The sequence below is a fragment of the Littorina saxatilis genome, linkage group LG13 (genome assembly GCF_037325665.1).
Source record: "Littorina saxatilis isolate snail1 linkage group LG13, US_GU_Lsax_2.0, whole genome shotgun sequence".
Classification (NCBI taxonomy): domain Eukaryota; kingdom Metazoa; phylum Mollusca; class Gastropoda; order Littorinimorpha; family Littorinidae; genus Littorina; species Littorina saxatilis.
In genome coordinates this window covers 38949261-38965760 of record NC_090257.1, presented here as the reverse complement: position 1 = coordinate 38965760, position 16500 = coordinate 38949261, and the positions used below count along the sequence as shown (strand labels likewise).

The 16500-nt window shown below is 44.4% G+C and overlaps 1 protein-coding gene across 1 annotated transcript in view; it reads left to right on the top strand.

Annotated features, from left to right (window-relative positions):
• Positions 1-438: 438 nt before the first annotated feature.
• The window catches only part of LOC138945898 (uncharacterized), a 16387-nt gene continuing 325 nt past the window's right edge, over positions 439-16500 (top strand). Inside the window, exons 1-10 of the mRNA XM_070317418.1 lie at positions 439-470; positions 925-1096; positions 1938-2127; positions 2920-3174; positions 7272-7530; positions 9756-9936; positions 12288-12468; positions 14727-14798; positions 15350-15481; positions 16335-16500. The exon at positions 16335-16500 is cut by the window's right edge and continues 325 nt beyond it. Coding sequence (XP_070173519.1) covers positions 439-470; positions 925-1096; positions 1938-2127; positions 2920-3174; positions 7272-7530; positions 9756-9936; positions 12288-12468; positions 14727-14798; positions 15350-15481; positions 16335-16486 — 1626 coding nt within the window. The 3' untranslated portion in view covers positions 16487-16500. The remainder of the gene's footprint in view (positions 471-924; positions 1097-1937; positions 2128-2919; positions 3175-7271; positions 7531-9755; positions 9937-12287; positions 12469-14726; positions 14799-15349; positions 15482-16334) is intronic.

The window sequence follows — 16500 nt, the reverse complement described above, 5'->3', positions numbered from 1 at the left end:
TTAACATTTGTTATTAGGGAGACTTCACCAATTCTTCACCCTCTGGCTTTGAATAAAAGCTTCCATAGATGTTAGCATCTGGTATTTGGGAGCCTTCAACAATTCTTCACCCTCTGGCTTTGAATAAAAGCTTCCATAGATGTTAGCATCTGTTATTTGGGAGCCTTCAACAATTCTTCACCATCTGGCTTTGAATAAAAAACGCTCGCGCTGGACCCGAGTACTCTTCAAACATTCACACACACACACACACACACACACACACACACACACACACACACACACACACTACCACATCTCCATTCTAAAACACGTCACGTTCCAAATCAAAAGATGACATTCTATTTTCTTACGTCACTATTCGAAAATTTTTAATTAAATTTTCATTTGATTAATATACTTACCCGAATCACATGATTAGCATTGACACACTTGGAGATGCCAAGGTCTGATAAAAGCTACCCGTCTAGGTATAAGGGAAGCAACCCCAACTAAAAAAGTGACAGCACCATAGTACTTGCCACACTAGGTTGCCTCCCCTTAGGGTGAACTACGTCACTAATGGTGCCTGGTCACATGATACACAGATCAATCGACTTATAGAATACTAAGAAACTATAAAGCGGGGCAGGCGGGAGGGAATTACCCATGTGATTCGGGTAAGTATATTAATCAAATGAAAATTTAATTAAAAATTTTCGATTAAATTACATATTCTTACTCCGAATCACATGATTAGCAGATAACTCCAACAAGGTGGTGGGTAAGATCAAAAAGTTCAAACTCACTCTAAAGTTCTGGAGCGACATACTCCAGCTGCCACCAAGGCAGTAATGGACCGAGATCCATACTGCCAGGCGGCAGCCAGGTCTCCCTACGAAAACTGATAAAGACAAAAGCCGAGCGCCAGTAAGGTGTGCGCAGGACGTCATTCAACCTCCTAGACCGTAAAACGGCCGAGGAGGAGGCCCAGGCCCTGGAAAATGAGCTCGGGCCGCGCCTAGGGGAAAAGATAGCAGATAGCTATGCCAAGGCGGAGGGAAAGAAAATCCCTTGCCAAAAACTGGCCCACTGCCAAAAGTCAGGAAAGGACCCGGTGAGAAAGAAAACATCTAACTCACTCTAAAACCCTTGCCAGGAACTGGCCCACTGCCAAATGACAGAAAGAGGACCGAGAACCATCCTGATTGACAGCCGCAATGTCTCTCAGGCAAAAAATGCGAAAGACAACATCAGAGAGCCGGTAAGCTGTGCCCAGCACTTCTTCCAATCTCCTGAACCGTAAAACAGTCCGGAAAGGACCCGAGGTTTCTTCAGAGTAGAGGGAAAGACAAGCTGACCCCCCCCCCCCCCCTTTCTATTGGAAGGAAATGCTAACGGCCTGGAAATGCTCCATGAGTGAGAGTCCGACTCAATGAGAAAATCTCAAAAGGAGACGGTCACCGGTCGTCCTCTACCGGTCCCTGCGAAAGCAGAGAGAGGGGTAAAAAGAGGAAGCAGCGACCTAAGGTAGTGCGTAAGCACCGGAAAGCGGAAACCGCCGTGGCCAAAGCTTGATGTGACCAGTGACCCTAAACAAAATGACAAAAAGTCAGTGTTCGCAGAGCAGTCTGCTTGTAGGTAATTGAATGAAACTCAAAAACCTAAACCAGAAAACGAGACTGGGAAGGAAAACGGAAAACCGTGAAGCCAACCAGCCTTAAGCCTCCCTGAACAAGAGTTCTCAGGGAAAAGGCCCGAAGTAAAATTCGCGGCAGACCGAACCCAGAAAGAATTCCTGAGTTTAGCTGAAAAGCCAAACGCGTCTGATTACCTCAGAACCGAGCGTCAGACACGGAAAACAACTGGCAAGCGTCCGTAATAGTTGCAAGTGGTAGAAGGAAGCCTTAACCGGCAACCCAAACCACCGGAAGTCGCCCCGACTCGTCTCATGCCAGGATGAGGGAGAAGAGGGAGACGCAGATTCCAGGGACACGGAGACCGTAGTCGCCCGTGCCAGTCAAGAGACTATTACCCGGGCTAAGGCTGAGAGCCGTAACGCCCGTAGACCGGCCATAAAAGATGCTGGACTAAAAGCCCGCACCCAGAAAACCGGAACATTGACTAGACCTCTGCCGAAAGGAGAGGGTTAGCCAATAAAGCTGAGAAAGTGATAGGCCACAAGAAAGGCTCCTCACCATGCATTGCCAAAACCAATGCAAACTCAGGAAAATCTGAATGTAACTTCCGAGGCCAACTCAAGTAAACCTTAAGTTTGGACGAAACACCAGAACAAGTCCGATCGCTAGAGAAAGACAGAGTCAAACTCGGCGAAAGACCCACTAGGACCGAGTCCATAAGAGCAAACAACAACCACCACCACCAACGGATGGAATGGCTGTTGCACCAGCCGAGGCTAAAAAACCCGGATGCCCTAATACCGGCTGTTGTTCTAAAAAACACAGACTATGACGTCTGTGAAAGGAAGAACCTCTCCGGATAAACCTGAGCTGAGGACTTAGCCTGAAAGGGCTGAGTCTGCTTTAGGTAGAGCCTGTTTTGCTGCTTCAAAGCTTGAAGAGCAAAAGAAGAGACCTGAAGGTCCCTACAAGTCTTTATCTCCAGGGAGGCCAAGAGGCCAGAGAGGCCTTAGAGGCCAGGAGGCCTTGGAGGCCTTAGAGGCCAGGAGGCCTTAGAGGCCAGGAGGCCTTAGAGGCCAGGAGGCCTTAGAGGCCAGGAGGCCTTGGAGGCCAGGGAGGCCTTAGAGGCCAGGAGGCCTTAGAGGCCAGGGAGGCCTTGGAGGCCGAAGAGAGACCCATCCACCAAGGGTGAAGAACTAAGGGTGTCTCTCATTGATTCCTCATAAACTAGGAATGGGCGAGGAGACCGCATGAGCATTGTGCAGAGAGGAAGGCCTCCTCTGTTCTAAATTCGCCCTAGCAAAGGTGGAGAAAGCATCCCCTGCGTCCTGCTCTTTACTGAGTGTAAAGGGCGCCAAGGACTCCGTAAAGGAGTGTCTCCGAAATGGAAGCAAGTTCCAAAAGCTGTCTGCCCACTTCCTCAGAGGGGAAGAGAGTCTGCTCAGAGAGCAGGGGACCCGAATCGTTCCCCAAAGAAGAAGTTCCGGCGTGACCGGCAAAGGTGCACGCGGAAGGGCAAAAGACGACAGCAAATTCCGGGACGTCTTGGGCAAAGGTAACTTCCGCTGAGCCGCTAATGTCCCGAAAGAAGAAGCCTGCGCAGGAGAGGTTTACAGACGCTGAGCGGGGGAGGCCGGAGCCTGAAGCCCCTTTTCCGCCAGTCAACGGCCCAACCTCACCCCTGACTAAGAGGAGGATGAGGGGCATCGAAAACCGAAGGCCAGTGAGTGAGGGGATCAGCCGAACCCACCACCAAAGTGTGTGGCAGCTGCTGGCTCGCCTGAGGTCAGAGGCCCGTATGCCCGAAGGGCAAACCGTGTCCAACGTTCCCTGACGATCCAGAGGAAGCTGCAGGAAATGAACCGGAAAATCCGTGCACAGTCGGAAGGGCAGCTGAAACAGCAGCGCTATGCCAGATCTGTTGCTGCACAGAGTGAGGGCTGAAGCCCAGAAACCCGTAGATATGACTTAGCTTGAGTCAAACCGAAAGTGACAGTAGTATGTGCACTCGAGGAATGACCTGTATGACCTTCAGTCAAACCAGAAGTGACAGTAGCCTGTGCACTCAAGGAATGACCTGTATGACCTTGAGTCACCGGGAGTGACAGTAGCCTGTGCACTCGAAGAATGACCTGTATGACCTTGATTCAAACCAGAAGTGACAGTAGCCTGTGCACCCGAGGAATGACCTGTATGACCTTTAGTCGAACCGGAAGTGACAGTAGCCTGTGCACTCGAGGAATGACCTGTATGACCTTTAGTCGAACCGGAAGTGACAGTAGCCTGTGCACTCGAGGAATGACCTGTATGACCTTGAGTCAAACCAGAAGTGACAGTAGCGTGTGCACTCGAGGAATGACCTGTAAGACCTTGATTCACACCGGAAGTGACAGTAGCCTGTGCACCCGAGGAATGACCTGTATGACCTTCAGTCAAACCCGAAGTGGCAGTAGCCTGTGCACTCAAGGAATGACCTGTATGACCCTGAGTCAAACCGGAAGTGACAGTAGCCTGTGCACTCAAGGAATGACCTGTTTGACCTTAAGTCAAACACCTTTTACTTCCGGCCGGAGCCAGAAGCAGCTGCCGCGGACGACTGCTGACGTAAGTCGAAGCTCGAACCGGACGTGACAGTAGTCTGTGCACTAGCCGGTGAACCTCTTACTTCCGGCCCAAGCTGGAAGCAGCTGTCGCGGACGACTGCTGACGTAAGTCGAAGCTCAAACTGGACGTGACAGTAGTCTGTGCACTAGCCGGTGAACCTCTTACTTCCGGCAAAAGCTGGAAGCAGCTGTCGCGGACGACTGCTGACGTAAGTCGAAGCTCGAACCGGACGTGACAGTAGTCTGTGCACTAGCCGGTGAACCTCTTACTTCCGGCTAAAGCTGGAAGCAGCTGTCGCGGACGACTGCTGACGTAAGTCGAAGCTCTACCGGACGTGACAGTAGCCTGTGCACTAGCCGGTGAACCTCTGCTTCCGGGAACCGGAAGAGCAGCTGCCGTAAACGGCTGCTGCAGACACTAACCTTGCTGTGACCGGATCCCCGGAGGGACATGCACTGTTGCGCTACCGCAAGCGGAAGGCAACAAATGCCGGCCAGGAAGAGGAGAAGAAGGTCCCCGCGGGACCGTCCAGAAAAGTCACGGCGGACAGCAGCCTGGTCCATAGAAGACCCGGAGTCTGAAGGCACAGGCATCAAAAGACACCAAGGAGAGAACGTCGCCTAACCCCCAGGCGGGGGGCAGAGCTGGCGACGATGTCCGCCGCGGCAAAGCCTCGCGAACGAGGGAATCTATTTCTGGAAATAAGCAAAAGATAAGATTAGACCCCAGAGCACTAGACTCTGGAGCCGAAATAGTCGTAAAACGACACTGAAATTCTCTGTATGAGATAATAAAGTATTCGTATTCGTATACGTAAAGCGACAGCCTAGAGGCAAAGACGGACGGCAGAGAGCCAGACGGCCAATCGTCCGTAGCAGAAATAGGCACAGAAAAACGTAAAAAATTCTTAAACCTGTGCCAAAACGACAACGATAGAGTTCTTCAAAAGAAGAGGATACTGAGGATTAGAGCTTAGCAGTGCCCAAGCCCTAACCCTCAGCCTTAGCTCCCTCTAATTCTCATAGACGGCCATGTTAAGGCCGAGAGAAAAATAAACAAACAACTGAAACTAGCAAAGTCCGAACGGACACAAACATTTCAGAAGCAAGCAAAGAGGGCAGCTAAAACCGGCTTAGGAGCTACCAAAGGCAGCTAAACAACAAGCTATACAAAGAGTTAAGCGTCCGAGTACGGACGAAAATAAGCATAGCAAACAACAACGTGCTAGCGAAAGATGGCGACCAAGAAGGAAGCCACAACCACTGAAAATAGCTAAGTCCGAAAGGACGCAAACATTACAGAAGCAAGCACGCAAACAAACTAATACAAGCGTAGTAGCTACGAAATGCAGCTAAACAACAAGCTACAGAAGCGTTAAGCGTCCGAGGACGGACGAAAACATCAACATAGCAAAAAACTACATGCTAGCGAAAAATGGCAACCAAGGAGGAAGCCGCAACTACTGAAATTAACCAAGTCCGTACGGACGCAAACATTTCAGAAGCAAGCAAGCAAACAAGCTAACACAAGCGTTGTAGCCGCCAAAGGCAGCTAAACCATACACTACAAAAGCGTTAAGCGTCCGAGAACGGACGAAAAAACGTCAACATAGCAAACGCCACGTGTTAGTGGTGCTGTCACTTTTTTAGTTGGGGTTGCTTCCCTTATACCTAGACGGGTAGCTTTTATCAGACCTTGGCATCTCCAAGTGTGTCAATGCTAATCATGTGATTCGGAGTAAGAATATGTAATTTAATGGTTTATTAGAAGAAAAACAAATTGACGTCGATCTATATATGACTCCATAAGCATACACGTCTCGCCAGTTGTGTGACATTCATAAACCATACTAGTCATACAATTTATTTACTTATTTAGTTTTTAAATTTGCCTTTTATTTTATTTACTTCACGGGTTTTTTGTGGGTTTGTTTTTGTGAGGGGGGGGGGGGGGCGGGTAGCAGGTGGGGCGGGGGTAGGGGGGGGGGGGGGGCGGAGCTGCATGACAACACAGGTGATATGAAGTTGTCGTAGTTTTTCCCCTCCTAACCGTTTGGCCTTTACATAATTATCTTCTTTTTTTAGCATCAAAAGCTCTCAGTTAAATCCAAACCATTATTTCTTTATATTGATTAATTCGGTGGAGAATCGACACTCGAATTCTAGGGTGTCAATAGTGTGGCACTGTTATTACCGTTTTTATCCCGCCATTAAGACATCCATACGCCGCTTTCGGGGGAGGCATGCTGGGTATTTTCGTGTTTTTTTAATCCACCGACCTCTGACATGGATTATAGGATCTTTTCCGTGTGCACTTGATCTTCATGTGATTGCGTGTACACTCGACGGGGTATAAGGCACATACGTTGTCCTGGGAGTTCGGTAAAAACTCTACCCTAAGCCCACCTGGCGCAGCCGGGATTCGAACACGCGACCTTCCGCACAGAAGGCGCCCTATCGGGCCACTGGGCCATTGCACCCATCTTCATTGATTTGATACGGGTAAGATGCGAGGAGGTAGCTTTCATCTCCAATTAAATCGTAAGTGGGCTGCGATATACAGCTCAATCGGTAGTGGCGCTGGATTGAATCCATTTTTCGCTTTCGGCGTGGGTTCGACCCCCACGTTCGGCGAGAGATTTATTTCCCAGAGTCAATTTTGTGCAGACTCTCCTCGGTGTCAATACGCCCCCGTGTGCACGTATGCGCGCGATACACTCACAAGGGAGTCTCATGGCTAGGAAACATGAATACACGCATACTGTTATTTCCCGGTGAGAAAGCAGCCATATTTACCACGAGGGTAACTTCACTGGATTGCAATTATGACACATGATCATTATCCTTATCCTTTTCTTCTGGATCTTTATGGAGAGAACCGTAGGTTACCGTACTTGGGGAAAACAGTTTGGAAATTAATGTTTTCTTGATTGCTCGAAACATCTTATTTGATATACCAATTGTCGTTTTGTGTTAATTTTTGATTTTTGTATTATTTTTGTAAGTTCCCACAACATAGCTCTGCTCAACAATTTCTTGTGGCATGCAGGTACGTCCAACATCACGGACGACGCTCTCAAAAGGGCCTGCTACACGGTGAGATTTTTGTTCGCCGGCTATTCCGGAATCCGCGCCATGTTTTACAAACTGGGAGGTCGCTTCGCCCTCATGAGCGCTACGGAAGTGACGTTGGACTTCCCAGAGTTCAGCACAATGGATCCATTTTGGAATACACGGGCACGAGGTTTGGAAGGTTCTTGGGCGATGCCGTTGACGACTGGAGCTGAAGAGAATCTTTTGTGCCAAAGGTATAATAATTATATGGTTGGAAAGAGCCTGTGAGTGTTAAATTGCGAATTTACACTTGGGAGCGAATATATACTCTCTCAGACATCAGTGTGTGTTTTGCTAAGGGGCCCAGGGAGGAGGCGAGCATTTATGCACTTCAATATTTGTTGTCATGTAAAGATAGAAAACTGTCCAATCGTTGTATTTCCGAAGAGCAATATATCGTATTCCATGTGACGGGCACAGTGGCGTGGTGGTAAGACGTCGGCCTCCTAATCGAGAGGTCGTGAGTTCGAATCCCGGTCGCTGCCGCCTGGTGGCTTAAGAGTGGAGATTTTTCTGATCTCCCAGGTCATTATCTCCCATTATGTGCAGACCTGCTAGTGACTTAACTCCCTTCGTTTGTACACGCAAGCACAAGACCAAGTGCGCACGGAAAAGATCCTGTAATCCATGTCGGAGATCGGTGGGTTATGGAAACACGAAAATACCCATCATGCCTACTCAACGAAAGCGGAGTGAGCTGACTATGCTCTCAGAGTATATTGTGGGGAACCCAAAATTAATGGGCAAACGAGCTCACACGTAACCAGACAATTCTGGAACGCTGAAGAAGAAGAAGTATTCCATACACACGAAATTGCGCAAAATCTGTGTGTTTGACAAAGCAGTCGCTGCACATTTGCATATTTTACAATATAGCTTGCGATGTCTTGATTTACAAATGTTTAAACATGTTCACGCAAACGCGTGTTGACCAGTATTCAAATTGACAAAGATTGCATTGAAACATGCTGCAAATTAACAATAAATCATACAATCAGTAGTAAGAATAGCACAGCATCCTAATGTCCCTACCTAAAATCAAATCTCACTGTATGCATTTCGAACGGTATGGCTGTCTCCTAGAGACTCGTCATTGTTCCGTTGGGTGGAAATGTCTGCAACAGACTGTAAATCTTTAAAAAAAAAAAAATATTAAAAAAATCAAATAAAACAAGTCGCGTAAGGCGAAAATACATTTAGTCAAGTAGCTGTCGAACTCACAGAATGAAACTGAGCGCAATGCAACGCAGCAAGACCGTATACTCGTAGCATCGTCAGTCCACCGCGCACGGCAAAGGCAGTAAAATTGACAGGAAGAGCGGGGTAGTACTTGCGCTGAGAAGGATAGCACGCTTTTCTGTACCTCTCTTTGTTTTAACTTTCTGAGCGTGTTTTTTAATCCAAACATATCATATCTATATGTTTTTGGAATCAGGAACCGACAAGGAATAAGATGAAAGTGTTTTTAAATTGATTTCGAAAATTTAATTTTGATAATAATTTTTATATATTTAATTTTCAGAGCTTGTTTTTAATCCAAATATAACATATTTATATGTTTTTGGAATCAGCAAATGATGGAAAATAAGATGAACGTAAATTTGGATCGTTTTAGAAAAATTTTTTTTTTTTTTACAATTTTCAGATTTTAATGACCAAAGTCATCAATTAATTTTTAAGCCACCAAGCTGAAATGCAATACCGAAGTCCGGGCTTCGTCGAAGACTACTTGATCAAAATTTCAACCAATTTGGTTGAAAAATGAGAGCGTGACAGTGCCGCCTCAACTTTCACGAAAAGCCGGATATGACGTCATCAAAGACATTTATCAAAAAAAGGAAAAAAACGTTCGGGGATATCATACCCAGGAACTCTCATGTCAAATTTCATAAGGATCGGTCCAGTAGTTTGGTCTGAATCCCTCTACAAGCACGCACACACGCACGCACACACACACGCACACACGCACATACATACACCACGACCCTCGTTTCGATTCCCCCTCGATGTTAAAACATTTAGTCAAAACTTGACTAAATGTAAAAAGAAGATATTGACACCTCTGATTCAAACGTTAGGGGTGGGCGTTTACTACCTGGTACACAGAGTTTGACCGAAAGTTGGGGTTGGGCGATAACTCGATACTGGGTGCTTACAAGGTACTTTACGATATATATATTTATGATCTGTAAACTGGGTCCTGTACGGTAAATACCCAGTACAACAAAGAATTACAACACTGATTATGCATGCCATGATCGTAGTCCTTGCAAACTTTGGTCGCAGTTAATTCGCTGCTGCTGCCACTACAACTGTATCATTTCATTTACTTTATAATCCTATTGCAGGGAAAATTGGTTCGTGTCGTGTCCCTTCCGATGCTATTTTTGCCATTGCTAAGACCAACACATCTATTCAGGAACGACCGATATCATCCCGAGGACATTTTCCTTCACGAATCTGCCCACGCTGTGGATCAAATTGCTGCGTGGGTAGTCATCCCTGGCTTCAGACAGGCCGTCAATAACGCCTTTCGTCACGCCAATGACACTGGTCTGTGGGACAACACGTACGCTGCCACCAACGCCATGGAATACTGGGTGTGTTGTCTGTCAGCGTGTTGACGAATTCATGCTTTTTACATTTAGTCAAGTTTTGACTAAATGTTTTAACGTAGAGGGGGGAATCGAGACGAGGGTCGTGGTGTATGTGCGTGCGTGTGTGTGTGTGTATGTGTGTCTGTCTGTCTGTCTGTGTGTCTGTGTGTGTGTGTGTGTAGAGCGATTCAGACTAAACTACTTGCATTGACCAATCTTTATGAAATTTGACATGAGAGTTCCTGGGTATGAAATCCCCATACTTTTTTTCATTTTTTCGATAAATGTCTTTGATGACGTCATATCCGGCTTTTCGTGAAAGTTGAGGCGGCACTGTCACGCCCTCATTTTTCAACCAAATTGGTTGAAATTTTGGTCAAGTAATGTTCGACAAAGCCCGGACTTCGTTATTGCATTTCAGCTTGGTGGCTTAAAAATTAATTAATGACTTTGGTCATTAAAAATCTGAAAATTGTAAAAAAAAAAATTGTTTTATAAAACGATCCAAATTTACGTTCATCTTATTCTCCATCATTTGCTGATTCCAAAAACATATAAATATGTTATATTTGGATTAAAAACAAGCTCTGAAAATTAAATATATAAAAATTATTATCAAAATTAAATTTTCGAAATCAATTTAAAAACACTTTCATCTTATTCCTTGTCGGCTCCTGATTCCAAAAACATATAGATATAATATGTTTGGATTAAAAACACGCTCAGAAAGTTAAAACGAAGAGAGGTACAGAAGAGCGTGCTATCCTTCTCAGCGCAACTACTCCCCCGCTCTTCTTGTCAATTTCACTGCCTTTGCCGTGAGCGGTGGACTGACGATGCTACGAGTATACGGTCTTGCTGCGTTGCATTGCGTTCAGTTTCATTCTGTGAGTTCGACAGCTACTTGACTAAATGTTGTATTTTCGTTTAACATAGAGGGGGAATCGACACGAGGGTCGTGGTGTATGTGTGTGTGTGTGTGTGTGTGTGTGTGTGTGTGTGTGTGTGTGTGTGTGTGTATGTGTGTGTGTGTGTGTCTGTCTGTGTGTGTGTGTGTGTGTGTGTGTGTGTGTGTGTAGAGCGATTCAGACCAAACTACTGGACCGATCTTTATGAAATTTTACATGAGAGTTCCTGGGAATGATATCCCCGGACATTTTTTTTCGATAAATACTTTTGATGACGTCATATCCGGCTTTTGTAAAAGTTGAGGCGGCACAGTCACACCCTCATTTTTCAATCAAATTGATTGACATTTTTGTAAAGCAATCTTCGACGAAGGCAGGACTTCGTTATTGCATTTCAGCTTGGTGGCTTAAAAAATTAATTTATGACTTTGGTCATTAAAAATCTGAAAATTGTAATAATTTTTTTTATATAAAACGATCCAAATTTACGTTCATCTTATTCTACATCATTCAAAAAACATATAAATATGTTACATTTGGATTAAAAACAAGCTCTGAAAATTAAAAATATAACAATTATGATCAAAATTAAATTTCCGAAATCGATTTAAAAACAATTTCATCTTATTCCTTGTCGGTTCCTGATTCCAAAAACATATAGATATGATACGTTTGGATGATTAAAAATACGCTCAGAAATTTAAAACGAAGAGAGGTACAGAAAAGCGTGCTATGCAGCACAGCGAAACCACTTACCGCGCTGAACAGGCTCGTCAGTTTCACTCCGTTATGCACAAGCGGTGGACTACGGTCATTGTGAAAAAATGCTGTGCGTTCAGTTTCATTCTGTGAGTTCAACAGCTTGACTAAAATAATGTAGTAATTTCGCCTTACGCGACTTGTTTAGACTGTTTTTTGTTGATTGGCGGACCATTGCTGTAGATATGGTATACGTGTGTGTGTGTGGTGTGTGTGTGTCGTGTGTGTGTGTGTGTGTGTGTGTGTGTGTGTGTGTGTGTGTGTGTGTGTGAGTGAGTGTGTGTATGTATGTATGTATGTATGTATGTATGTATGTATGTATGTATGTATGTATGTATGTATGTATGTCAGTATGTATGTATGTATGTATGTATGTATGTATGTATGTATGTTTGTACGTATGTATGTATGTATGTATGTATGTATGTATGTATGTATGTGTTTGTGTGAAAACAGAAACAACACAACAACCAAACGAACAAAAGAAGTACAATTATTAGTCATATGATAAGGATAAGGATAAACTATCAAACAGTCCCTTGAGCTAGGTTACCTTCATGGAAATTTCGGGGTGTTTTCAATTTGCCAGTGTAGCGCTATTCATGTTTTCCTTTTTCTGCTTTTTTGTGTTCACGCTTCCAAGGCCAGAGACTTTCATTGTGAAACTGGGATCTTTATCGTGTGCAGGCTGAAGGAGTACAGAGCTATTTCAACGTCAACACTATAGGCCCACCGGGCGGCAATGGAATCCACAATGATATTGCTACGAGGGACAAGCTGCGAGACTACGATCCTGCCCTGTTCAAGCTCATCCAGGAGGCCTTTCCTTGCAACAATACATACTTGAAGCGATGTGAATCGACTAGAGGTGAGGACGTTGCCTTTTCTGTCTCCTTATGGTGGGTATGAATAATTGGAAGATAGTGTCAAGGTTTTCGTGTGGAGACCTTCCTTCAATAGACGATTTCCGAAAACAAAAACTCTGCCGGGTTTGTATGGGTTGATAAAGAGTGAGTACCTTTGCTTTTACATGGACACACCATTCACGAGCGGGGAAATAGCTCAGTCGGTAGCGGCGCTGTCTTTAATAACCAGTTGTCACTATCGGCGTGGGTTCGATCCCCACGTTCGGCAAGGAATCTATTTCTCAGAGTCAACTTTGTGCAGACTCTCCTCGGTGGCCGGACGCCCCCGTGTGCTTGCATGCGCACGATAAAGAACCCAAGTTCACAGCGAAAGTCTCAGGGATTGGAAACATGAATACACGCATGCAGGAAAAAAAATATGGGTAGCGCCGTATACTGTATGACAGCTCGCTTTCCCCCGGGAGAAAGCAGCCCGAATTTCCATGAGGGTAACCTCACAGGACTATATAAAATCTTATCCTTATCCTTATCCTTATCCTCCTTATCCAATCACAAGCGAGGGGTGTGTCGTAAATATGTGGACAAGAAGCACGTGTGCATTTATTTGTCCCACTTAAGGCAAAGCTATTCACTCTTTCACAACTTATACAAACCAGAGAGAGTTTTTTTCCGAACATCTCCAATCCAGACACTATCACGTTTTCCTCAACACCCTTGCGATGGACCGCTCCTCCAAATCAAGTGTACCTTCGAGGTTTTCCTGAATGCCTTTAGTATGTGTTAGTGTGTTAGTTTGTTAGTGTGTGTGTGTGTGTGTGTGTGTGTGTGTGTGTGTGTTTGTATGTGTGTGTGGTGTGTGTGTTTGTGTGTGCGTGTGTGTGTGAGTGTGTGAGTGTGTGTATGTGTGTGAGTGTGTGTGTGTGTGTGTGTGTGTGTGTGTGTGTGTGTGTGTGTGTGTGTGTGTGTGTGTATATGTGTGTGTGTGTGTGCGCCTGTGTCTGTATTAAGACGGGAAAAACGGTAGTTCTGTTGTTTCTCTTTTTATATTTAGTCACGTTTTGACTAAATATTTTAACATCGAGGGGGAATCGAAACGAGGGTCGTGGTGTATGTGCGTGTGTGCGTGTGTGCGTGTGTGTGTGTGTCTGTGTGTGTGTGTAGAGCGATTCAGACTAAACTACTGGACCGATCTTTATGAAATTTGACATGAGAGTTCCTGGGTATGAAATCCCCAACGTTTTTTTCATTTTTTTGATAAATGTCTTTGATGACGTCATATCCGGCTTTTTGTGAAAGTTGAAGCGGCACTGTCACGCCCTCATTTTTCAACCAAATTGGTTGAAATTTTGGTCAAGTAATCTTCGACGAAGCCCGGATTTCGGTATTGCATTTCAGCTTGGTGGCTTAAAAATTAATTAATGACTTTGGTCATTAAAAATCTGAAAATTGTAAAAAAAAATTTTTTATAAAACGATCCAAATTTACGTTTATCTTATTCTCCATCATTTGCTGATTCTAAAAACATATAAATATGTTATATTCGGATTAAAAACAAGCTCTGAAAATTAAATATATAAAAATTATTATCAAAATTAAATTTTTGAAATCAATTTAAAAACACTTTCATCTTATTCCTTGTCGGTTCCTGATTCCAAAAACATATAGATATGATATGTTTGGATTAAAAACACGCTCAGAAAGTTAAAACAAAGAGAGGTACAGAAAAGCGTGCTATCCTTCTTAGCGCAACTACTACCCCGCTCTTCTTGTCAATTTCACTGCCTTTGCCATGAGCGGTGGACTGACGATGCTACGAGTATACGGTCTTGCTGAAAAATGGCATTGCGTTCAGTTTCATTCTGTGAGTTCGACAGTTACTTGACTAAATATTGTATTTTCGCCTTACGCGACTTGTTTTCTTTCCCTTACCGTCAGTCGGACAATCATTTGGTCGCCTGGTTGTTTGACCTATCTGTACATTTTTGTTTGTTTTCTTATTTCCTTTTAATGATTTTTGTGAGGTTCTGGCTTTGCTTAATTTTACCCAACACTGAAAACACACACAGCATTTAAAATCGCTGTTATATTTCACGACAACCATCATGCTTAAACATGTCAGTGCAACTATAAACGTCCGAGACAAAAAGTTGTGATTAACACCAATACTCTTGTGCAACTGTTAAGATTTTATTGTTTCGGTGTTAACAAAAACTGATAATTAATGTTGCTTTTCTATAAAACTGTTGTCTTTACTTTCCAGAATTGGAAAAGAATCAGGTTTTCCAAATGAACTGCAACAGTGATGACCAAAGCGCTTGGATGGGATTCCTTGGTTTGTTATTTCATGGGCCCTCTCTCTCTCTATCTGTCTGTAATTATGTATGTGTCTTTGTCTGTTCGTCTAATCGTCCGTCCGTATGTCCATGCCTGTACTAAATCCATTAGCCTGTCGGTCAATCTGTCTGTCTGTCGTTTTGTCTTCAAGGTGTCTGATGGTTCCTCTGCGTTGGTCTACATTTGTCTTAATCCGAGAATGTTTCAGTGTTCTTATTTCGGTTTGAATTTCACACTATTTTGCAGTTGTGTTTTATACATTAGCGTACCATGCTCTATCTACCACACTTTAATGCATTAACTGTTCTCAATTTCTGGAATGCTGGCATATACTAATTTCGTGAGAGAGAAAAAACCACACCTTTCTGAATTCAACATGCAACGTATATCGTAGAAGCCACAACAGATGCATTTACAGTCTCTATACAAGTCCTCAAGTACATGGAAGCCTCTATTCTTCTCCTGCTGCGTGTTTTTGAACGTAACATCAAATAGGTACATTTCAGAAATACTAATTGTATGAAGTTTACTTTTGTGGACGACGTGCAGCAACTCTGAACACCAAAGACCCGAGCTGTCAGGACACACGCCCTGTGGACTGTCTGCAGAAACGTTTGAATGGGGAGTGCGAGGACAACCCTATATACATGCACGGCAACTGCAAAGCGAGCTGCGAAGTTTGTAAGTCCACATAAGATAACGATCGTTCATTTCAAAAACTGAAAAACAAGAACATTTGGTCCTTGCGAATTCCTTCCACCGTGTCAAGCACTGCAGACTCCATTTCATAGTGATGTTCAGTGCATATGTCTGACCAATAGGCACTGCATACAGTGATTGGCAGTGCCTTATAATGTAATATAACAACATAGCACTGCAGACTTCACTTTGCAGTGATTTTGATGTGCTCATCTCTGATTGTTGGCCAACATACACTGATTTTCACAAACAGATGAAGTGCCCAACTCACGGTTATCTAGGCTGGCCAACAGGCATTGCAGACTTGCCTTTACAGCGAGTTTCAGTGCCCAAATCAGTTGTCTGGCCAACAGGCACTGCAGACTTGACTTTACAGCGAGTTACAGTGCTCAACTTTGTTATCTGGCCAACCAGCACTGCAGACTTTTTACTTTACAAAGACTCAAAGACTCAAAATGTTTACTGTCCTCATAAAAACAAGGAAAATTTACAGCGAGTTTCAGTGCCCAAATCAGCGATCTTGCCAAGAAGTACTGCAGACTTGATTTGTTTTCTGGCCAACAGGCAATGCAGACTTCACTTGGCAGTGAGTTGTTGTACCCATCTCTGTTTCCTAGCCAACAACACTTCTACTGTTAATGAACGATGTCTCTCCTATCAAATTACTAAACTAAAGAATTTGCCGCAAAGACAATATATGCGCTCAGTTTCTTGTTGCTCGTAACGAGGCACAATCTTTAGCACAAACAATTGCGGACATCATTCGTCAATGGTACACTGCAGTCTTTGCTTCCGTGTAAGTTTTCGTGCCAAAAGTCTGTTTTCTGGCCAATAGGTACGCCGTCCAACTGCTACGACGAAAATGACAACTGTCCAGGGTGGTCCAGATCAGGGGAGTGTGAGAAGAACCCAGCCTACATGTTGTGGAACTGCAGGCTGAGCTGTCGTCAGTGCACGCGACCCACTGCGGATCCTTTAGTGGGATAGATAAAGATGAAAAG